A 24,962-nucleotide genomic window follows, 5' to 3' on the forward strand; every position below is an offset into this window, starting at 1 on the left:
GGATACTTCTGAATTTTGGAATCAAGAGACGACTTGAGGGCTCGTATCAAGTTTTCCGTTTTAGATTGAAAGAATTTTATTTGAACGATTGATTAAGGTGGAAGTTCTTTTACACAACATAGGTATTTTGCATGGTGAGGACCAAGTCCAAAGCATGACGGATGACGATGTTGGAACTCCTCGACATAATAGGTATTGAATCAATTTGGAAGAAATGATTATCAGGATGATGCGTTATAATAAGCACATATGATTTCAGTGCTTTCGGTTTTATCCTTGGCATTAATACTACAAACCTTATTGTAACAAAATTAACAATTCCAAACTAGACGAGGGTTTTGATAATTTTAAATAATGAACTTTCATGAAACGATCCCTACTTGGTCTTTCTATAATCGCTCGATGTATACAAGTCATGTATAATTAAGATTTGGAAAGACAGTGGACTGAGTGACTCTGCCCTAAATCTACAACCAACCAAGGAACACTAAGCCATTATAGTATACCTGATACGGTTTTGAGTTTTATATGAGTGCTGAGATTTGGTTCGAACGAGAGAGTAAGTATAATTATGAATAATTATTGGGGTTTGAAAGTGTACCAAAACCATAGTAGGATTCCTTGATGCTTCTTCATGTTTCGGGGTTAAACTCCTCCTACTCCCCCGCCATTTCTTTCTATTGGACAGTCCCTCTTAAAATGTCTTATTTCACCACAGAGATGGCATTTTGGACTGATCTCAACATTGGTGGATGAAATGATGAACTCGACCGGAGTCCTATAGATGCAGGCGGTATGCCCCTTCATGTTGCATCTAACGCAATACAGTTCTCAGCAGACTCCATAATGGTGTTAATTGCACTAGTTATAGTGTGGGAGGTTTCCTAAGTACGGTATGGTCGGTGTTGAGACAGGAGGGATGATAGGGGTATTGGCTGCCCCGGTTTGCTGCCCTTCGGAAGGTCTTTGAGTTAAAGTACTCCCTTTCTCCTTCTCAAACTTTCATTTCAAGATATTAGGTTTGAGTTCTGGAGTGTCTTTACAAACGCGCACTCGTTGTTGTACTTGGTTATCGTCGCGAACGGGATTGCCGATAGCATTTCCACTAACATTTGCAATGTTAGCATTAAGGTGAGCCATGACAACGTCTATGGATGTCATGACTGCAGCTTGAAATGTAGCCAAATCTATCTGAAGGATTAGTATTTTACCGGTAGGTCGGTTAAGTTTCTTCGGAGGCATGATTCTGTTAGACGATGAGAAAACAAGCTTGTGAGCGACGATGGTCGTTTCTAGATGTATTCTAATTATTTACATACATATAAATTTTTTCCGCGTTTTGATCTATGGTTCTCAAAGTTTCGACCTACATCCCTATGATGCAGTCCTGGAAAAAGGTTACAAATAAGTTTTTGGAAAAGTCATAAACTGAGTGTCGTTCTAAATAAGTTATCTTATATTGGTGAATATCACGCTCCTGCTTCAATAAGATTTGAAAACAATACAGAACAGAGACTACATAAGAAATACTTATGGATTTTTAGAAATATTCACTCTCAATTGAGATTTCGTGATCCGATTTACTATTATTAGTCGTTCCAGAAAAGGCGATAAGCCTATCACATAGTATGAGTAGTATAATCACTAACCCACTAGGTTACATCTATTTATTGGTTATTAAGGTGACACTACAGGTGCACGAGCACTTCGCATGTTTCATGTTTGGCTTCCCTCTGTTCTTTTTTCTACTCTGGGCGACAATGATTTTTTTCTCTCCTCGTATCTATATGGTTTCCTTCTCCTTTGCAGGTTTATTGAATTCCCGTGCCATCTTACTTCCGATTCTAACACTGATCTCCATTACTTCATAATGGAGAGTTTTTAATCCTGGATGTTCATGCGAACTTCTCACCGATGTCCTTAATAAGGTAAAGGCACATGGTGATTTCTATATCTTCTTTACTATTCATCGGTCTCATTCTCAGAAAACCTCCTAATGAACCTCTTCTGGGTCCTCGTTGACTCCTCTGTTATTTGTTGGAGTGGCTACATCCTTCTAAGTGGTTTATACGAGACTGGGAATGTCTAAAGAATCTTAAGAGGTTAATCAAAACATTTTTAATGCGTGATCCTTACCAGGTCCTTCTAAAATCACACATTGCATACAAATCATATATAGCTCAGATCTAATAGACCTTCGAATATGTGATACAACTCTATATCCACATCCAAACAAGGAAAATGAAGTAAAGCGAAACCACACATTTTGAGTCTATAAGATCCTTAATAAATATAACCTTGGAAGTATACACTCTACAATTATAGACCTACCAGTAAGGGTCTTTTAGTTTTCACATAAGTTATTTATGGTGTCTAAAATACTCGTATAGTATTTTAATTATATGGTTGATTCTAAATTTTCTTGATACGTTTTTAGGTTTATTGTTATTATGTAGCATCCTAAAATACTCCTATAGTGTTTTAAACTTTTTTGTTTGGTTCTAGTATTTCTTTGGATATAGATTTGGTAAGTTTTAGACTTATTGCAACACCACCATCACTCCCAAGCACATGTCGGTTGTATCTCAAATAAATGAAGTTGATCAGACTATATTTATCTCAGATATGATTACATAACTGTCCAGGTTTGACGGTAATGTCCAACATCCAAAAACTTTTATTCTGCTCTTCTTGCGATACTCGTTCTAGTATATATATTCTGAATGTACATATACTTTTATAAAATATTAATACGTTTTAATGTATAACTCATAGTCAAAGTGTTTTAATCTCATTGTATTTTGAGTTGTATATCTTTTGTGAATTGATAAACTGAGTTCAATATAAACAATGCTCTGATACTAATATGTTACACCCCCAAACTGGAATGGCAGAAACGTTCGAGGGCGGAGGACGTCATGTCAAGTATCAAGACACATGCATTATATTAATCAAAGTACAACAACCATTACATTAATAATGTATAAGTTTTTACATAAGTATTCATACATTAGATATTCGACATACAAAAGTAGATATAGTAAAAGACAAAAGACGCAGCGCGGCTAGGCTGTCTTCTCTGAAGCTCCGGGAGTGTACCTATCTTCTAGATTCCTGAGAATACAAGTTATTTTGAAAAAGAGGGTCAGCATTTAAGCTGGTGAGTTCATAAGTATTTAGTTATAGTTGTTTTGGTTTCAAGAAAATGAATGAGCTTGCTCAAGAAAGTCCTATACTTTCTGCTTTACAACTAAAAAGTAGTTTTACTTCATAAAACCGTTCTAATTAAGTGTTATTGTACTTATAACCTATTTTAGATACAATTTTAACTCTCCATAATATTATAAGATGAATGTCTTCCGTTTCATTTGTTAAAAGTAGTTTTAATCCCATAAAATCGTTCCATTTGTAAAAGTAGTTTTAATCCCATAAAACCGTTCCTTCTGTTAAAGTAGTTTAATCCCATAAAATCGTTCTATTTGTAAAAGTAGTTTTTAATCCCATAAAATCGTTCCTTTTGTTTGAAATGATTAATGCAGTAGTATCTATTAAACATGCACTACTGATGAAATAACAACCGTGTAATTAAGATTATTAATTAGGGTTAATATGTGATATGGTTGTAAACGATACTGATTGACTAGTGTATACATAACAACCTTCTAGTGTCGAAACAATGTGACATTTATCACCCCTTGGCCTGACAGCTCGGACTATAGCTAACGATCGAGATGTGGGATTGTCAGTCCCATATAGATCTATAATACAAATATACAATGCCCGCTCTCCCTCCAAGAGACTCTAATTACAAAACGAATCCTAACAAGTATATTGCTAATCCATGAAGTAGTATCTCACATATTTTGTTTAAGTGGTTTAAGTAAAGAGTTAATTATATCGTTTTCTTAACAAAGTAGTTTAAACCTGGTATACTTATCTAGTAAGACTAGATTTCTTAATTGATTTCATAAATTATTCGTGTATAATTTATATGTTTTATCTGATTAGCATGATTACTCAGGAAAGTACCCCCTTTGCTCAACTTGAAGCAAATGCGATAGTTTTGGAATAAGGTAACTTTTTATGTTCCAATATAATATATATATATATATATATATATATATATATATATATATATATATATATATATATATATAGATCCGTTAAGAAATTTTTTTTGGTAGGAAGGTAAGAATTTTTTTTTCGACATATTTTTTTGATGAACAAAAAAAATGAATCACTAGATGATTCATTTATAAGATGATTCACAAGAAAAAATTCTCAAAAAAACATCTTTATGATTCATTTTTAAGTAAATTAAGAAAAAATTCACTTTTATGACAATTTTAGTGAATAACAACAAAATCATTATATAAATGAATTATCGAGATGTTTTTTTGAGAATTTTTTCTTGGGAATCATCTTACAAATGAATCATCTAATGATTCATTTTGTTTGTTCGTGAAAAAAAATATGTAGAAAAAAAACTTCTTACCTTCCTACCAAAAATTTCCTTCTTATTTGATCTTGATTATATATATATATATATATATATATATATATATATATATATATATATATATATATATATAATCAAGAAGGAAACGACCTTCGGACAAATAACTCCTCCTTAAGTCCACATCTAAACAAGGAAAAGAAAATAAGGCAATCCATCAGTCTTAAGTCCTTTAAGTATTATTTATATACCTATACATATATAAACATGATTTTCACAATTATGAGTTTAAAGAGTTTATAAAACATTTTTAAAAGAGTCTTATTGTATTTAAAAGAGTTTACCTAACTTTAAGTCATTTTGGAAGTATTTGGTAATCTTTTATTGTTAACGCAATATTTAAAGCATGATAAAAGCCTTTTTGTGTGCTTGATATCACAGGTAAGCTTTAACACAATGTAGATTGTGTTCAACTTGTATCCCCCCCTTAAAAGCATTTAAAATCATTAAAAAGGTAGATTATATAGGTATGAACTCACCATATGTGAATGATTTGATTGAAGATTGGAATAAGGGTGTTACTCCTACGAGTGAAGTTCTGGAGCACAATGAGTCCTAAATAACATATAATGATACATATAGGCATGATATTAGTGAATATAACCACTAGATGTTAGCGAATCGACCTAGGATGCAAGAGAAACTCACCAAAAGAGTGTTAAAAGAAAGTTAGGAGGTTGAAGGGGGGTTCACGACCCTATGGTGTGATCACAGCCCAAGAGCACATGAAGTGTTGACGGCCCAACATGATTGTGTTGGGTTTTGAGCAATCTAACACTTCTTAAGTGTGCATGAAACCCTAATAAACCTTGGATCTATGTTTGTCTAAATACATGCAAAATAATAATTTTCCAAGGTTCATAACCTATCTAACATGGCATGGGGTACTTTTAAACATAAAAGAATTAGATGAGATTACATAACTTTTTGATGAGTTTGATTCTTAAGGAGTTTAAGGGCCAAGCACCAATAGTGTGAATGCCTCAAATGGAATCACAAATCCCCACAAACTCTTGGAAAACTTTGAGAGAGTGTATACACACTACAATTTTCGGCCACACACAAACACACACTCTAGTGGCTATTTCATGCAACATAAGCATGCTTATATAGTGTGCATGGTTAGGGTGAAACCCTAATAACCCATGACCTTTCCTTTTCCAAGGATCCATGGGTTAAAAGCTCCATGGACTTCCATACAAGCCTAGCCCATAATTAAATGAGTGTTAGCCCACACCATATAAAACCAATAGCCCACACTCTAATTAGTCTTCCTTTTAATCTCTAAATTAATTTAAGACTAAGACTAATTAAATAACATGACTTCATATTAATATATTCTAACTTATAATATATTAATAATCATATGTGTATAACTCTCATAAAATTATCCATAAATAGTTTGGATGAAATGCAACCCAAATGGACCATAGGTCGGGTCAAGTATATACCAAATAAGTTATGGACTTAGACACCTTATCCAACAGACTCCCACTTGGATAAGTCTAATAACTGTATTTGCCTATATTACTTCAGGAACCAACCAGCAATCGTAGCTCTCGAAAACTCTGTTGAACTATGAAGCGCCATTTTAAGATAAGTGATCATACAATCCTCTGTTCTCATGATATCAGCCGGACAAACACATGGAACTATGTCTTGCTTATTGTCTGGCAATTGTTTCTAGATTTCCGATTTGTTTGACAAAGAACTCAACTGAACACATCAATTTAGTTCTGACCGGGCCCGGTACATGGGTCAACACAAAATCATCGAGGGGCCCAGATATCGCTTCTATTTCTAGAAGGAACAGATAAACTTCGACTCATATACTTGCTCTACTACTTATTGAATTGTACACAAAGGCACGTTTTATAACATCAAGTTACTGATGTGTTTACGTGCAATCAATGCACAACCAACAGATAGGTAACAACTCATATCTCTAGGTTTGAAGACTTATATGATATTACCGTCTCACGATCACTCGAGATAAATTCCATGAAGTGATACAAGTGAGCGTGGGTTTATTCCAATACTCATAACTTATGAGTACTCATGAACTTTGTAGCAACCATTGCCATGTCTAAACACTTTTAGCCATCTACAAACCCAATTCATGACAATCTTGTATCATACCTACTTCCGATGTATGACCGATTGTGGAGGTTTGAATAAATTAATTATTCTGGAAGTCAAAACATGCAAAGCTGAAACAATTGTAAATAATTGACAATGATAGCAACACCTTACTCATAAATAAATCACAATTTTATTCATCATCAAATGTCGATTACATTTTACAAGTTTTAGAGAATCTATCTAATCTGTAAAACTAATATCGTCCCTCAGCCCGATGTGCCTCGCATGCTGAAAATGCTTAGCCCTCGTCAGTCCCTTTGTAAGGGGATCCGCAGGGTTCTCATCTGACGACATCCTCTTTGCCACGAGGAGTCCTTCTTCTATCTTGTGTCTTATGAAGTGATATTTTCTGTCAATGTGTCGGGATCTCCCATGATCTCTCGGTTCTTTAGCTAAAGCAACCGCACTATTGTTGTCACAGAAAATTTCCATAGGCTCCTTAATAGGTAGAAATTGTCAATTTCAAAATTCTGCAGTGACCCGTTGTGCCCAAAACAACAAAATATGCAAAACTCTTCCCCTTCTTCAAATCTAAGTATAAAGCATCAATTTGCACAAACTGCAGGGGCTTGAAATGCATTTTCTTCAATTTTCAGCAAAAACAGTTTTTTTTCGAATTTGGGTGCAAACTACCAAAAATTCGAAGCCTCATGGACTATTTTCGAAAATTCTGCCCTTTGTTCTCAATGCATACGAAGAATCACCCAAATATATGAAGCTCCAAAAAAATTTCGAATTTAGGTGAAAAGTGTCAAACATACGAAACTTGAATTAATTTTCAAAGTGTCAAAAGTTCGAAGGTTCAGAGGTCAAATTCGAAACTTTTACTTTTTTCCAAAATCATACGAAGCATACGAAGCTTTTCCTATGAACAGTAACCCTTTGTACAAATCCCAAACACCCCCTTCAAATATTCATCTTCGTATAAATCAAAATACTCCATTCGTATATCAATCCTAACAAATCCTTCGTTCAATTCCCAAATACCCCTTCGTATCATCTACAATACAGAGACGATTCGTTCGTCGTTAACCCACACATCAGTTAACCATTCGAAATCAAAACATGTCTTTGAAAACAATAAACCCAAACCCATCTTCTTAAGCCAAAAACTCTTTGTTATCAGATAATCAAGCAATATCCAAACTAATCAAAAATCGTTCATCCTCCTCAAACCCTTTTCGTATAATTCCATTTTCCCCGATCATTGACCACCCTGGAAACCTTCGTACATCAGCCCAATCGACTACATCACTGATAGCAAACCATTCAATTCCCATCATCCTCATTCCCATTTCAGTTGATCACGTACCCTTCAACTATCGTAATCAAAGGACCTAATCAACTAATTTTGACTTCAAAGTCGCAATATGCTTTGGATTCAAACAGTACACATCAATCGAACTTCTTCAAACCAAAATCGACTTCTTAGCACATTGATCCTTCGCACATCAAACCCTTCGTTCTACAATTTTATACATCATCAATCAACAAACCAATACAAAACGATTTCGTTCACAAGCATACCCTAACCAAATAACCTGATTTCAATACATGTTCGTTCTTCACTTTCAATGACCGTCGACACCAAAAATTAATCGAGTTTATGGCTTCGAAATTAGATCAACCAAAATCAACATCAATAATCAATCTCCAAATCTAGTTTAACTTTTAATTTTGTGTTCAATTTATCAAGAACACGAATGTTGACTTTTCAAGTTGACTTTCGTTTTCAAAATATCAATTTGATTCTGCCTTCTCAAATCAAAGTTCCAGAAGTAAATCTCATATTTGATTTCTCGATTAAATGAATATCGACACAAGAAATATTAAAAAGCAAGAACAAAAACTAAGTATTTAAAGATCGATTGACTCATAAACAGTGACTGGATGAGATATAATCGATCTCGTGATTCACAAGACTAACATAACAATCAATGATAATCTAATGTTAGAGATGATGAAACGAAATCAAATTCATAAGAACAGGTTGAATGAAATGTGAATCAAGAACACCATAATTTACAACTGATAAAGCATGAATGATAACGGTGAATGATGAACTGTGAATCAGAATCCAATATATTTCTTAGTTTTGGGCTTTAACAAAAATATCGATGGGCAAGATTGAAATAATCAATCATTGATAATTGGGCTTATGAACAGTAGATCGATTTCACTTTTGGGCTTAATTTGTTTGACTCTAAATTTTTAATAACAAAGGATCGAAGGATCAAACTTATTTAGAATTAATATTTAAATTCAAGTGATTAATTTCATAAATTTGAGAATAGAATCAAACAGTAAATATGATTGGATTGGGCTTTAATCAACGAAAAAATTTATTGGATCACAACAAATGGGTTTTTCAAGAAAAAAATTGATCCAATGAGTCAAATGATCAAAAATAAAAAAAACGTAACGCACGATTCAATGAGATAAAGAAAGATCATAGAGAGAGACTCACTAAAATTGCTTAAATTGCGACAAAAGTTGCCAAACCGAGAATCGTTCTTTAAAAATCACTTTGATCTTGAAGACCCACTCTGATATCAATTGTAGTGACAAAGAACATGGTTTGGCATGTGGAATTAAAGTTTGCACAATTGAACATGGTTATTTGGGTGTTCAAGAGATGTATTGATTGTATATGGTGTTACAAAAAAGATCTAGATCTAGACTACATAAATAACACACACACACACACACTCAACTTTTACATCTCTCAAGCACACCTCTACAAGTGGACAAACTCACCTTATATAGAGGTGTTTACATGTCTCTCTCTCACTCTCTATCTCTCATGTGTTAAAAGGCTAATGCTTCACATGCAAGTGAGTTTTACAAAAGTCAAACATTTACAAAGTCAATCATGAATAACTTTGTACCCCAACAACAGGTTTGTCACGGATAGTCGCGGGCTGTTGAATCGGTGTGGTCGGGTTTGGGTTCCAGTTTCTGGTGGGATCAGGCAAGTTGTGTTGAAGGAGGCTCATAAGTCTCGTTTTTCCATTCATCTGAGGGCCACCAAGATGTATCGGGATTTGAGATTGAGCTATTGGTAGCCATGTATGAAGAGGGAGATAGCCTGGTATGTGGACAAATGCTTGACCTACAGGATGGTTAAAGTTAAGCATCAGAGGCCGCATGGTAAGCTGCAGCCTCTAGAGGTTCCCATGTGGAAATGGGAGAAGATATCGATGGATTTTATCACCAAGTTTCCAAAGAAGGCAAAGGGTTTTGATGATATATGGGTCATTGTTGATCAATTGACCAAGACTGTCCACTTTCTGGTGATTCGGGAGAGTTCTTCGGCCGAGAAGTTGGTCGATGTATATGTTTGTGAGATCGTTGCTCGCCACGGGGTTCTGGTCTCCATTGTTTCAAACTGTGATGTTAGGTTCACCTCTCGTTTCTAGCAGAAGTTCCATGAAGAACTGGGTACGAGGTTCCACTTCGGCACTGCTTATCATCCACAGACCAACAGTCAGAGTGAGCGGACGATACAAACCCTTAAGGATATGTTGCGGGTCTGTGTTATCGATTTTCGGTGGGAGCTGGGACTCCTACCTGCCTCTTGTAGAGTTTTCCTACAACAACAGTTATCATTCCGGAATTGGTGCTCCGCCTTTCAAGCTCTTGTATGGGCGAAGATGTTGTACCCTAGTTTGTTGGGGCGAGGTTGGTCACAGGGTTATGGGGCAGATTGATGTGTTCTTTCAGACCATAGAGCTTATTCAGCAGATCCGACAGTGACTACAGACCGCTCAGAGTTGGCAGAAGAGTTATGTCGATCGGCATCAATCTGAGTTGGAGTTTCAGGTCGACGCTATGGTATTACTGAAGTTCTCTCCTTGGAAATGTGTGATACACTTCAGAAAGAGGCGAAATTAGTTCCTCAGTTTATTGGGCCTTTTCGGGTGATTGCCAGGGTTGGCAAGGTTTCTTACATATTAGACCTTCCTAAGGACCTCAGTCAGATTCACAACACTTTCCATGTTTCGCAGTTGCGAAAGTGCGTATTGGATTAGGATGTAGTGGTTTCCTTGGATGATATTCGGGTCAATGAGTGTATGAACTATGTTGAGAGGTAAGTGGCTATCTTGGAGAGGAAGATGAAGGTTTTGTGCAACAAGGGGATACCTTTGGTAAAGGTATGGTGGCAGCACCGGAGGGGCTCCGAGTGGACCTGGGAGCCGGAGGTGGAGATGCAAGAGTATTATCCTGAGTTGTTCACCGCAGCAGACTTCGAGGACGAAGTCTAAATCAAGTGGGGGAGAATTTTAACATCATGATGTCAAGGTAACCCTATTTCCAATCCTTTAATTTAATGATATTTCAATTGGTCTTAAAGTTCAAGAGTTATAAGCATAAGGGTCCTAAATGGCATTATGATAATTATGGCTTCGGAGTACGCTAAGCGTACTAGGGCGCGCCCTAGTACGCAGGGCATACTTCCTAAAATTTGAAACCCTAATTTTTAGGTTTTGGCAAGTATTTAAACATCCTTAGGTCTCATTTCTTCCTTACATTTCAGCAGAAGCCGTTCCTTGCAACCCTAGCCTCTCTTGATCCCTTGGATGGCTAAGTGTGAGTTTGTGAGTGCTCCATAAGAAGAAGAAGAAGATGGTGATAAAGCTTGGAAGCTTGAAGCAAGGCTTGGATATGGAAGTTTTACTCCTTTCTCCATCATCTCAAGGTATAAAGTTCATACCTTAATGGTTTATTTGTTAGATCTCATTTTTGGTGTTTTATGTTACTTTTTGGTCCCAAAAGTCCCATCTTGAGCATGGCATGTTCTGGATGTTTCAGTTGTCATGTCAGGCCCTAAGAGGGTCCTTAGTCATAAAAATGAAGTCCCTTTCGTTAGAATTTCTCCATGCATCTTGTAAAAGGTCCTAATGGATTAAGAGCTGGTGTTAAGCACTTTGTGGACTAGTCATAAAGTTGGAAACTTTATGACTTTAGGGTGCATTTAGACCGTAGATCTGAAGTGTGGGCTTAAGTGCTTAATCTATTAAGCACTAAATGGATATTGAAGAGTGCGAGGGTATGCCATGCGTATGTGGGAGTACGCCCCACGTACTTGGTCAGCCACCCCATAAATTGGTCATTGCGAGGCTTCATGTACACTAAGCGTACCTCTGGGTTACGCCCCGTGTTCTCGCATGAGTCATCCCTTGTTGATTTGACTCTATTGAGTTAACTCGGCTAGGTTGACTCAGTTGGTTTAGTGGGTTTGACCAATTGTCTTTGATTTTGACTTTGATCAAGTTTGACTTTGAGGGCATTTTGGGTATTTTGGGATTTTGATGTAATTAATCACTTAGTGGATATACGTATTACGTAGAGAGCTGAGATTCGAAGTCGGGCCTCATCAGTTTTGTTCAGTTGCAAGGTGAGTTTTTCCTCACTGTACTTACGAGTATATATATATATATATATATATATATATATATATATATATATATATATATATATATATATATATATATATATATATATATATATATGCTAGTTTTGATATGCTAGTGTGGTAGAAAAATACACATCTAAACACGTTTTCTAATTTTCTAAAACTGAAAACAAAAAATAAGTAAGTTTTAACTAAACGCGTTTTCTAAATTTTTCAATGAAAAATGAAAACGGAAACGAAAACCGAAAAGGAAAAACAAAAAACAGAAAATGAAAACCATTTTTCCATAACTAAATGCAACCTAAGCATTAAAAAGTAATATCATGAAGATCTTCCAAGACTTCCCCTGGGATTGTCAAGTAGAATTCATGATACACAGACTAGCCAGAACTAAACAAGGGCATTTTGATCATTTCAAAATCCAACCCTACGAACACACCTCTAAATCCCTAATTAATGCATGGGTATCAGAAACAATGCCACCTAAGTCACCAAAGCAAACAGTAAAACTAATCATCTAAACTTCAAGATTCTAAACTGATCACCCAAATACATACACTTTGGATGCCACCACACTTTTTTATGTTTCAAGGTCATCAAAGAACAAAAGCAATTACAACAACCAACAATAACATTACGAAATCATACATAAACAACTAAATCACTTACTTATCTGGCAAAACCCCACCATCTGAATCAGGACCACCACCTTCTCCATTTTGAGATCTCAAATTATTCGCCATGAGAGCTTGCAGATGTGGCGGTATGAATGGTCTAGGAGTGTTCAAAACCGGTGGTCTAGCAGCTTGAACTGGTTGATTCGGATGAATTATGTACTGGTTCAAAGCTTCCGAGTATGCCCGCCCTGATAAACTCCCTCTCATCCGTCCGGTTGGCCTCCAGTTAGCATCCACTGAACTCCCTGGATCTGTACCAAGGGGGAGTTTGGGATCGTTGTGTAAACTCCAAGGGGGTGAAATGAAAATTGAAAAAACAAAACTCATACGTACCTCTTTGGTCTCCGGTTGATGTCACTGGCATAGATGGTGCGGGTGTCTGAATTGAAACGGGTGTAGACGGTGTCCTCAAAACATTGGTGGCTCGTTGAATATCAGCCAATGAATAATGGGATTGACTGGTCATAGGATTGGGGCCCACACCACCACCACCACCACCGCCAGGCGGACGAGCCGCCGGAGGAGATGGAGCCGATGGTCGGATCGGAACCGGAACCGGAGTCCTCTGGTTCATGGACTGCGGTGGCTGTGACCAGAAACGGTCCGGTGGAAGAGGCGACATATTCCTTCCCATTTGTTGTGGGATCTGATGATGACCAAAAAAAAAGTTGGAATTTTTGAATTTTTTAAAAGAAAAAGAAATCGAAAATAAAAACATTGTATTTATACCTGAGAACTCATACGCGCGGATTGAAGGTTACTTAGAATTTGGGAAAAGTTTTGTTGTTGTCTGTCCACATCAGCTGATCTTGAACTTGTCTGAGCTGGCAGTGATTGAATAGTGTTTGGTGCTCTTGTTACATTCAACACGTGTGTTGGATACCTCGAGTGTGCATTACCATTAATCGAATTATCATTTTGACTTTGACTTTGACTTTGACCAGGCATGGAGTTGAAAATGGGTCTTCCAGGCAACATGTCAGCAGCATCTGGTCGTGTATTAACAATCCTAGTTGGAAGAGAAGATGAATAAAACTCTCTCCAAAACCCATCTTCCATATGTGGTGCGATATTTTTATTAACATTATTGACACTGGGTTTTTTATCATCCAGTTCATTATTATCACCTTCAGTAAGGTCCATAATGTCATCTATATTTTGGATACTGGTGTCTTGATGGACAGGTGGCGCGTCATTTTGTTTGTCACTATTTTCGTTACTTTCAGTGACAGCTTCCCATGAACCATCACTAGAGATTTTGACATGAGAAATATCTTCTCCTACCTCTTTAAGAACCTAAATAATCATTAATGATTTTCTTTTAATAAAACAAAATAGGAAAATATTAGGTAAACAGAAGAATAAGAGGAATACGAAACTTTGACTTGCCTTGACCATTCTTTGGTCAATTCGGATGTCATGAAAGGAGACAGATTGACTACAGTGAGGACATCGCCATTGTGGTCTTCTTGTGTTTATGCCCACATAATTATTAAAATCAAAGCACTGCCAGGGGTAAAAGAGTAAATTATAAAACAAAATTAAAAAAGATTTTTTTTTTTTTTTTTTAAATATAATGCAGCATGAATATAAAAGAACTTACCTGAAGATGTTTACATGTATGTCCTTTAACAGGGATCTTGATACGGCTAAAGCTGTATAATAAAATAAAATATTCAGTTATAGAAATCCATTTTTTTTTGTTAAGAATATATTAAATTTAAACTGTGATTAGTAATTTAGTATTACCTTATTGGGCACTTTAGTGATATTCTTGATGGCCCTTCAATTATCTCGTTATCTAAAAAATGGAAAAAAAGAACCCTAAAAAATAAGTTTCAATTCCTTTCATATTTTAATCTTAACTGTTTATAAAATGGGTATACCTGAATCAGGTGCAGGAGCAGCTACTGGAACATAATCTAGAATGGGAGAACAGGTGGGATTTGAGACCACACTCATGAAGGCAATGACTATAATATATCTCCCTAAATAGAATTATATAAAAGTTTAGACTTTACAATATAAATTGTATTAGAATAAAAAGAAATATGTTTGTGTATTTTACTATTTTACCATTAAATTGTCCCACAACTTGAAGAAGATTACTTCCATATTTAAGCATATGTGTCACAGGTGTCGGAGCTTGTGGGCCTGGATCCTGATTATAAATTTTTCAAAAATAAATAAATAATTTAGTGTTCACTGAAACCACATTATATAAAAAGTCATGGAACAAATGTACAACTACAAACCCTAAAGATACAAGTCCTCCTTTCAACTCCTTCACCATTCAATAAAAAACTACAAGAAAATTAAAACATGTGTTAGCCTAATTTATTGGGAAAGGGGGGTTGAGGTATTGAAATTAAGTACATACTTCACTTGTTGTGGACTTATGAGGCATGATGATGTCTCTATATTATCTATTTGAGCAACAAATAAATACTGCAGAATAATTAAATATCAATCAATAAAAAAGTAAAACATAACTGAATAAACATGATAAGAATTAATAAATGCTTACTATCTTGTCATTAGTAGAAGCTCTTGCACTTTTTGAAATATGAAGATCGGTCACATATGAATCATAACCAGTCTATGATTTATAGATAGAACAATAATTAGATAACAGATTTGCATGATTAAAAAAAAAAAAAAATTGAACGTTATGATTACCATGGCTTCAACAAGACAAAGTATTTCTCCCATTTTCATTCCTGGAAAGTATCTTGACATAATGGTGGAGATGGTGGGATGCAAGTTGCTCTCCTTGTTCTTCATATTGGAATTCATATCTTTAACATTCACACTACAGAAACTGCTTTGCATCTATAATTTACAGATAGAATTATTTATTATTCAATTCATTTATAAGAGAATGTTATGGAAAGATGAAAGAGAACGGGTGCTTAAAAGGCTAAAACCATTGACAAACCTCTTCTGAGAGAAGGTGAAGTTCTTCCTTTTCTTTCTCATTGAACCACCCACTACTACATGCACTCTATCAATATATAAATAAAAAAGAAAGAAAGAAACATGATTACTGAAATAACAAAAAGTGAAAATTTATGCACTTGATTGTACCTTTACAGAGATCATTAGCACCATAATAGCTGCTTGCAATTGTGATTCATTCTTCCGCTGACATACCTAATCACATAGTAGTATCATCAGAATTTGTTTCTGGAAGCATATTGAATTATGAACACTTAAAGAGAAGTTATCACTTATCAACAATAGTGGAAGGAAAAAAAAAAAAAAAAGGCAACCTGTTTTATCAAATAGGGAAGATCTGGAGCTCTTCCAGGGATTTCATTGTTAGCAACAGCATAGTCAATACCTCTGTAATTGTCAATATGTATCATAGTCAGTATTTAAGAGCATATATGAGTTTTGATAGTTCATGTTTGGGTTCTTGTTTTATAGGTTTTCTTGCACCCTTTGGTGTATGCTATACCATGCACATGTGTTCCTTGAGATTTTCAGTTCCCCTTTTCAGTAAATTTAGCCTAATCATTGGGACCTGAGAATTCAATAGCTTACAATCCTACATAAAAAAAGTGTAGCTCTTTCTTGAGCAATTGAGTATGTTCTTTATTCCCAAATCACATGAACTTTTCAAAATCAGATTGTGTATGTATGTGAGAAAGAAATCGGGATGAACTATCAATTAGGGCTTGAAGCACTTATAATCAGAGCTCTTTCGTCATAATTATAGACAAGCAAAATACACACATCATGCGTAAGAATAATTCAAAGCTAATCGACTACAAAAAGACAGTAGTAACTGGGAAAAAAATCGAAATAAGAAAGGAACACCTGGCAAGAGAGAGGCAGAGGTTGAAGAACTCTGTATTTTCGGTATGGGTATCGCCGCGAAGGTGGACAAGTAATCGGCTACTGACGGCGGAGATGCGGAAAGAGTTGACGTACGACGGCGATAGTGCCTGTGCAGTGGACATGTCCACCGTTCCGGTCATTCTCGCAGGCCGACTCGGCGAAATCAAGAACGCAAGAAAAAATAGAAAGTAAATTTTAAAACTTTATTCGGAGTATTGTTCCGATCTCTTGCCGTTACGGATGCAATTAAAAATAATTCATTTATATTGATTTTGAAAAGATTTTGAGAGAGAAAAAGAAAGAGAATTCATAAAAGGAAACCAAATAAAAAAAGGCAACTATATCTAAACAACCACCTAACATGAGTTTCATACAAAGTTACGTTATAAGAAAAAAAAAATAACTTAACTCGTATAAACGATTAAAATGCCACAAAATTAAAAAAATCTAAAAAAAATTAGTCATATATCTTTTTCTTTTTCATTTTGTCACATGGTTTTTTCATTTTGTTTTTTTTTTTTTTTACTTGTCATTTTTTAAGGTTTTCATTGTTATATTAAATATTCAGAATTTACGGTTATATATGAAAAGTTTTCATTCTATTCATGTAAGATTATCATTTTATTAATTTGAAAATAAATTCACATAAATGTTACAAACTCATTAATTTACTTTCTTTTTTCATTTACTTTATAAAATGTTTAATGTTTACATATTCATATTAAACTTTTTATTTTTAATAAATATGTATAACACAGATCTCACACATAGTCTTCAAATATTCATGAGTAAAAATAACTAATAAAAATCATTTCTTATAACTAAGTTTTTGTACAATATAATAGAAAAGACCGAATATTTTAAATTATTTGGTGTTAAATAGGGGTGAGCATTTGGATCATCGGATTGAAAATTAGACATGGATCTAATAAATCTTAATATGTCATGTTCAAGGTCCACCAATTTCTATAAAATAGGTTCGGTCCAATAGTTGATCCGGTTTGGTTCGATCCAAATATTCACTTTTATATTCAAGAAAGAAACCTAGACCTGAACCTAAACCTCAGGTCATATTTATGGTCCACCAATTCCTATAAAACCAATTCGGTCTAAAAATCGGTTCAGTCCATTCCGATCCAAATAATCACCCGTAATTTAGAATGATTGAACTTTTGTGTCAACGAGAAGAAAATATATATATTTGTATATAATTTTTTGCCTTTTAATTTTCTAATTTAATATTCTTAATAAATTTCTTATAAATAAAACTATATTATAATTAAATAGATTTACTAAATATAATTCTTTAGTTTCAAATCTTAAATGTCTTTAATCGTACAAACAGATATAATTAATTTTGATTTAGTTAATTTTATATTAATTAGCTTTGAAACTTTTGAAATTATTATTGTATTTATTTTTTATTTTTATATAATTTGATTTAATTTAATTTATTTAAAATAATTCCACTATAATATAAAACTTTTAACCCTAAAATACGGTTTACAGCAACCATTAGAGTGAGTATTTGGACCGAATCGGTCACATCGAATGGGTTTGGCAAAAATAGAAGGATCATCGATCGGACTTATGGAGACTTATCGGTTCTGAGTACAAGAACGAGTTTTCCGACTCTTATGTCCGTTGGACCAATACAACTTTCATTGCATATGGTATAAGTAATTAAAGCACTACCAAAAGTTAGTTTTTTGATGTTGAAGTTCGTTTATCTATTACAAGGCTTAAAACAAATATGTTTTTGGGTTTGAGTATTCATTTTATAACAAAAATAAAAGATTTTGTTTGATTTTTCGTTTTAGATAAAAGATATTATGTGATTACTTATCCTAACTTCGAGGGATTGTACGTCAATAAATATGAACCAACAAAGACAAAATTATAATTTAAATCACCTATAAACTCTAAAGTACACATTCAAAAATAATTCAAAAAAAAAAAAAATCAATCCGACTCCAAACAAATGAGATATGTATGATTTGGAAATTTATTTTATTAAAAAAACTGAAAAGTAGTAAATTTTCAGCTTTAGCATCCGACCTCAATGAATTGTAAGTCATTGAACAAGAAACAAAAAATCGATAAAACTATATTCTAAAATCTTGTACAACCTTTAAGTTATATAGTGGAAAAACCGAATGTCAACATGATTTCAAACGAATTATATATACATGTTTTAAAATTTTCACAAAATATGAAATACAAATAAATAAATAAAAGGCTAAAAAAATTCAGCTATGATATCCTGATTTTAAAGGACTTTAAGTCATTGAATATGAAACCAAAAATGACAAAATTATAGTTTAAAATTGTGTACAAAATACAAATTACATTTAAAAAAAAACACATTCAATCTAACTTCAATCAAATGAGATATGTTTGTTTTAAAGTTTTCACAGAAGACAAAATACAAAAATAATAGTTTAATATTAAAAGTTTTAAAATTTTGGTCCTAACCACTTTGTACACAGAACCGGTTAAACCAGGTCGGTAAAAAATCAGATCGAATTGGACAATGCTAAGAACCAATAACAAACATATTCTTGTAAACTGGTACCAATTTGGTCCGTTTAAACGGTCCAAACACACACCCTAGCTACAACAAACAGAACTTACAACTTCTACCGTCTTTCAAATTTGTCAAATCCTCTAAACTCTATCAGTAGATGCAATTACAAGTGCAGTTGAAGGGTCACCTTGTGAGCCTATTTTCACTTTATAATATATCGAGCTATTTACGTATTTTTTATATTAAAATAGAAGATAAGCACGGGCTTCGCCCCATGATGTTTTTTCTTTTCTTTTTTTTACGTGAAAATTACTTTGTAAACGAATGACATTGCCATAAGAGTGTATAGATTTAGGTGTGTGTTTCTGTTAATTTTGATAGATTCCTGGAAGTAAAAACCAAAGTTGCAATCTTTCCAGATGATCTGCTTTCTCAACTAAATTTAATCGATAAATTTCCAAATGGAGTGTTTTGGACAGAAGTAAAATAAAAGTAGGATGTTGTAATTGGTTTATTTTTGAAAGTAAGCTGGTTTAAAATGATTAAAAATAAAAACAGATGTACGCAGTAGATTTTGAAATTGTGCATAAAGTCGAAGTGGGAGCTTTAGTTTGTAGATTTTCAAAGTACATTGTTTTAAAGCGGAAAAAATGGAAGTACGATGTTGGAATTAGTAAGTAGATGTATAGCAATGTAATTTCGGTTATTATGTTTATTATATCATTCTACTTTCATTTCTTTCTATTACAACATTGTACCTTGAAAAAAATGTACTTGATTATAAAAATGGATTTTCCTTTGTAATTGGTTGATATTGCTATATTATAATAGATTTTTCAAAGTACAATATTATGTTACGAAAATGAAAGTAGGATGCTATTATAAAAAAAATGATGGAAATGGTAAATAAGCAACATCAAAAGTCAGCTCATAAACATAATAGCATTTTTAAGCCTTAACAGGTTAAGTCTTGTTCATTAGCTCCTCGATAGGTATCTAAGGTAAAGCCCAGAAAGTGCCAACATAAAAACAAGTAGGATCCAATATGTCCTTTTGTTGTTGTTGTAACACATGTTTTCTAGAATGGATCGGTTTAAGACATTAAGGGGTCAAAAGCATGTTTCTTTGGGAAAACCAGGTATCACGACGTGACCAGCTAAATGAAGAATGTCTATTTAGAGGATAGTCACGACGTGCCATGTATATGGTCACGACGTGGCAACGGTTGCAGCTCAAGCCATGATCTTTTAGGGTTTCCTTCATATTTAAATACGCTATATTCGAATTTAAGGTTCATTTTTCAGCCTCCATCACTCTCAAACCTCAGAAAAACCTAACCCTAATCCTTATTGCTTGTTTTGGTGCTCTTTGAAGGAAGTGGAAGAAGATTTGGTGCAAGGATCAAACAAGTAACACCTTCTTATCTTTGATATCACCTTCTGGACCATTTGTAAGGAGTCAAGTATCTACCTTTATGGGTTATTCTATTAGATCTAATTTGTTTTAGTCCTTTTTGTTTCATGGTTTTGGTTGGAGTGAATTGATGGAATAAAGTTGGAAACTTTTTGGTCATCCAGAATCCCTAGAGCATCTTATCCCATGGATCTAAGGATTGGATGTGGATTGTGAACCTTACATGAGTTTTAGGTCATTTTCTTTCCTTTTTCCCTAAGTTGGGTAGTGGACATGCATGGAGCATGCATGTCCATAAAGTTATCATTTTTATGAACCTCTAGAGTTCCTTAAAGCTTCCTGGAAAGTCGGAGTTGAAGACTATATGAATTAAGGACTCAAAACATTAAGAGTTGTGTAGCGCCCGTAGATCCAGGCTAGTCAAATTAGAGGCAATAAGTGTCGAAAATGACTTTTCGGCAAAATATTACTTAGAATAAATAATATTAACCAAGTTGTAGTATATGTTACAAGGTTTCCTTACATATAAAGACCGCTGAAATCCGAGTTATAACGAAGAAGTTATGACCCGTCGAAGTTTCGCGACGGAACCGGCACGATACCGGGAAACGTAAATAGTGAATTTACGATAGAGCGAGATTTAGCCTTAGTGATCTAAACGAAAGTCATACAATACGTTAAACTGAGAGTTTCCATAAAAAGAACACCCAAATCTGACTTCGTATGAGGAAGTTATGATTTTTCGAAGATTCGGATTAGCAGTGCACAGCCCGAAACTCAAATTCTAGTTCGAGTGGTTTTTGGCTTACTCGACCTAAATGAGAGTTGAAGATCTCATTAATAGGAACTCAACGGTAAAAAGATAGATGAAAACGGAGTCCGTATGAAGGAGTTTCGAATTCTTCGCGGTCATTTAACAGTCTAAACGCCTCCTACTGTTAAATTTGAGATCGGTCGAGAATTAGCCGATGGAGTCAAAATGAAAGTTGTAGATCTTATTTTTACCTACATTTTAATATAAATAACATCGAAAATGAAGCTCGTATACGAAAGTTATGAATTTTTGAAAATCGGCTGATTTCCACCCTATGTGCAACGCCACGTGTAAGCACCAGGTGAAACCTTGGAGCCTACGCAACACCACGACGTGGTGACACTCCAAGAGCACTATAAATAGAGGTTCCGGGGCAACCCTCAACCTCACACCTTCACCCCTTCTTTCTCTCTCTAGAAACACTATCTAAACCTCCCGACACCACCCCCCCCCCCCCCCAGATCATGGATCAGCCGAACCTGAACATCAGACAACACAAGTGGCTAGATTTGGTCAAGGACTATGACTGTGAGATCCTTTAGCACCCAAGTAAAGTGAACGTTGTGGCGGACACTCTGAGCCGCAAGTCAGCTGGGTGTTCCATACCAGCGATATGTATGAGGATATCGATGGATTCTCCACATTAGAGATGCTTAGGTTGAGGGAATGCGACCAGAGAACTGGAAATGGAGAGGATTATGGGTGAGAACACCCGATTTGTGCAGGATAGTTGGGGATTTTTTACCCGATGCGGTCTGGTATGGGTTCGGATGTCTGGTGCAGTCAGGCAGACGGTTATGGAGGAGGCTCATAAGTCTCATTTATCTATTCACCCGGGATCCACCAAGATGTACCAAAATTTGAGTTTGAGCTACTTGTAGTCGTGCATGAAGAGAGAAATCGTTTGGCATGTTGAGAGGTGGTTAACCTGTATGATGGTCAAGACCGAGCATCAGAGGCCGCATGGCAAGCTGCATCCTTTAGAGATTGCCATGTGGAAGTGGGAACATATCAAGATGGACTTCATTACCAAGTTGTTGAGGACGGCGAAGGGGTACGATGCTATAAGGGTTATTGTGGATCGATTGTCCAAGAGTGCTCATTTCATGGCCATACAGGAGAGTTCATCGGCCGAGAAGCAGGCTGACGTGTATGTCCGTGAGATCGTTGCTCGCCACAGAGTTCTTTGTCTCTATTGTCTCCGACCGAGATGTTAGATTCACCTCCCGCTTCTGGCATAAGTTCCACGAGGAGCTGGGCACACAACTGCATTTTAGCACAACATATCATCCACAGACCGACGGCCAGAGCGAGCGGACTATACAAACCCTCGAGGACATGTTGAGGGCTTGTGTCATCGATTTCGGTGGGAGTTAGGATTCCCACCTACCCCTTGCAGAGTTCCCATAGAACAACAACTATCATTCTAGTATCGGTACCCTATCTTTTGAGCTATTGTACGGTCAGAGATGTTGCACCCCAATCTATTGGGGTGAGATGGTACATAGTAGACAGAAGAGATACACCGACCGATGTCAATCAAAGTTAGAGTTCTAGGTCGGTGACATGGTACTCCTGAAGGTCTCGCCCTGGAAGGGTGTGATCCACTTCGGGAAGAGGGAAAAATTAGGTCCCTGATATATTGGGTCGTTTAGGGTCATTGCCAAGATTGGCAAGGTAGCTTACATATAAGATCTTCATGAGGAGCTCAATCAGATCCACAACACTTTTCATGTTTTGTAATTGCGAAAGTGCATATTGGACGAAGAGGCCTTAGTATCATTGGAGGACATTCAGGTTGACGAGCGTCTGTATTATGTGGAAAGACCCGTGGCCATTCTATAAAGGAAGGTGAAGGTTCAATGGAACAAGGAGATACATTTAGTAAAGGTACAATGGGAGCACCGAAGAGGGTCCGAGTGGACGTAGGAGATGGAGGCTGAGATGCGGAAGCACTATCCGGAGATGTTCATTGGAGCAGACTTCGAGGACAAAGTCTAGTTCAAGTGGGGGAGAATTGTAACGCCCCGACTCCCATGTATTAATTTTTTACAACTTTATTTTCACATATGAAGGTCTACCCGACGAGTTGATGCCCTGACTCATCGAATAGGAACTTTTTGGGGCCATGTGTTTAAATAACCAACGCACTGAGTCGGGGACATGACTCGACGAGTTGGAGCTGGAGGATGAAACCCTAATTTCTGGGATTTTACACCCTATTTAAAGGGTCATTAACCTCCCTTAGCCTCCCTTACAGTCCCTTGTGAGTCCAGAAACCTTAAATCACCATTTTCTCTCCATATTTGTGTGTTTTAAGCTTGGAAGGTGGATCTTGGTGAGAGGAGGTTGAAGATCAAGAAGTTTGAGGCAAGGAACGTGTGAGGATCAGAAGTCTACCTAAATTTAGCATCATTTGAAGGTATCAAGTTGTTACCTTGATCTCCTTCTAGCTAGATCCTTCTATATTTGGGTTTTAGGGCCATTATAGCATGTTGGTGTTCCATTTCGAGTGATGAACCAAGATCTGAAATTTGCAACTTTAGATCTAGGCTCATCTTAGTCCTTATAATCACAAAGTTTTAGAGTTTAGCATGCTAAAGCATTTCCCTTGCCTAGAATATCTTCTTTAGCTTGATTTAAGTCATTATCACCTTGCATGTACGTAAAGTTTGCAACTTTACGTAAGAAGCATGCCTTAGGAGCTCATATCTACATTATGGAACTTTAGAGTGGCTTAAAATCGTCTAGATGGGAAAAGGAATGAACGGACTCGACGAGTTGCATGGCCAACTCGGCGAGTCCAATGAAGATTGTCATGCAAGGACTTCTGCATGGACTCGTCGAGTCAGTAGGGTGACTCGGCGAGTCAGCTAGGGTTTCCCCAACATTTGGACATGCATGAACTCGACAGTTTTAGGGAAACTCGACGAGTCAACTTGGGATTTCAAGACTTATCGAGTTCAGGAAGGACTGGACGAGTCAATGAACTACACTCGATGAGTCGGGTCAACATGGATTGTTGACCTTGACCATTGACTTGGACTTTGACCAAGTGTTGACTAGTTGACTTCTGGGGTATTTTAGTAAATTGGAAATTATGGAAAGGGTCTTATGGTAATTATAGGTGTTGGAGTTCATGGTCTTGGTTTGAGAGTTTGATTTATCACTTCGATTCGAAAGTTGAGAGGTGAGTTATCCTCACTACTGAGGGGTCTAAGGCACCAAGTTCGACCCATTGGATTAGATATCCCAGTTGTTTGATGATGTGTTGAGTATGAGATAGTTATACATGCTAGTTTGCCATGCCAATTAGATAGATCTGTAGGACTACCTGTGTCACCGTTTGATTATTTGTATGCGCAATTAGTTGTATATGTAGACATGTTGGTGTGGGTAGGGTTGAGGTTACACTACCTCGTGCAGTGACCAACAAGCCCTGGAGTATGCCAGATATGAGTTGAGGGTCGGGAAGGCATACTAGACTCATACAGAGGACTCATTAGCATGCTAGATACGAGCTGAGGACCAAGTGGTATGCCAGACTCGTACTGAGGGTAGATCGGTTATGTTTCAATCTTATGACTGTAGGGGGAAAGCCAGTCATAAGTTTT

At 35.9% G+C, this 24,962-nt stretch overlaps 1 protein-coding gene across 1 annotated transcript; it reads right to left on the minus strand.

Annotated features, from left to right (window-relative positions):
- Positions 1-12,578: 12,578 nt before the first annotated feature.
- On the minus strand, positions 12,579-16,851 carry LOC145034400 (E4 SUMO-protein ligase PIAL2-like). The gene is made up of 16 exons (XM_078982804.1): positions 16,574-16,851; positions 16,024-16,096; positions 15,839-15,904; positions 15,690-15,755; positions 15,431-15,583; positions 15,279-15,350; positions 15,132-15,199; positions 15,007-15,055; positions 14,828-14,912; positions 14,638-14,739; positions 14,501-14,552; positions 14,355-14,406; positions 14,141-14,257; positions 13,481-14,047; positions 13,085-13,397; positions 12,579-13,002 (listed from the first exon to the last, which is right to left on the minus strand). The coding sequence occupies exons 1-16, from the start codon at positions 16,732-16,734 to the stop codon at positions 12,740-12,742; spliced, it is 2,259 nt and encodes a 752-aa protein (XP_078838930.1). The 5' UTR covers positions 16,735-16,851; the 3' UTR covers positions 12,579-12,739.
- Positions 16,852-24,962: the final 8,111 nt, after the last annotated feature.

Source organism: Lactuca saligna, chromosome 3 (assembly GCF_052625555.1).
Source record: "Lactuca saligna cultivar CGN05327 chromosome 3, ASM5262555v1, whole genome shotgun sequence".
Taxonomy (NCBI): Eukaryota; Viridiplantae; Streptophyta; class Magnoliopsida; order Asterales; family Asteraceae; genus Lactuca; species Lactuca saligna.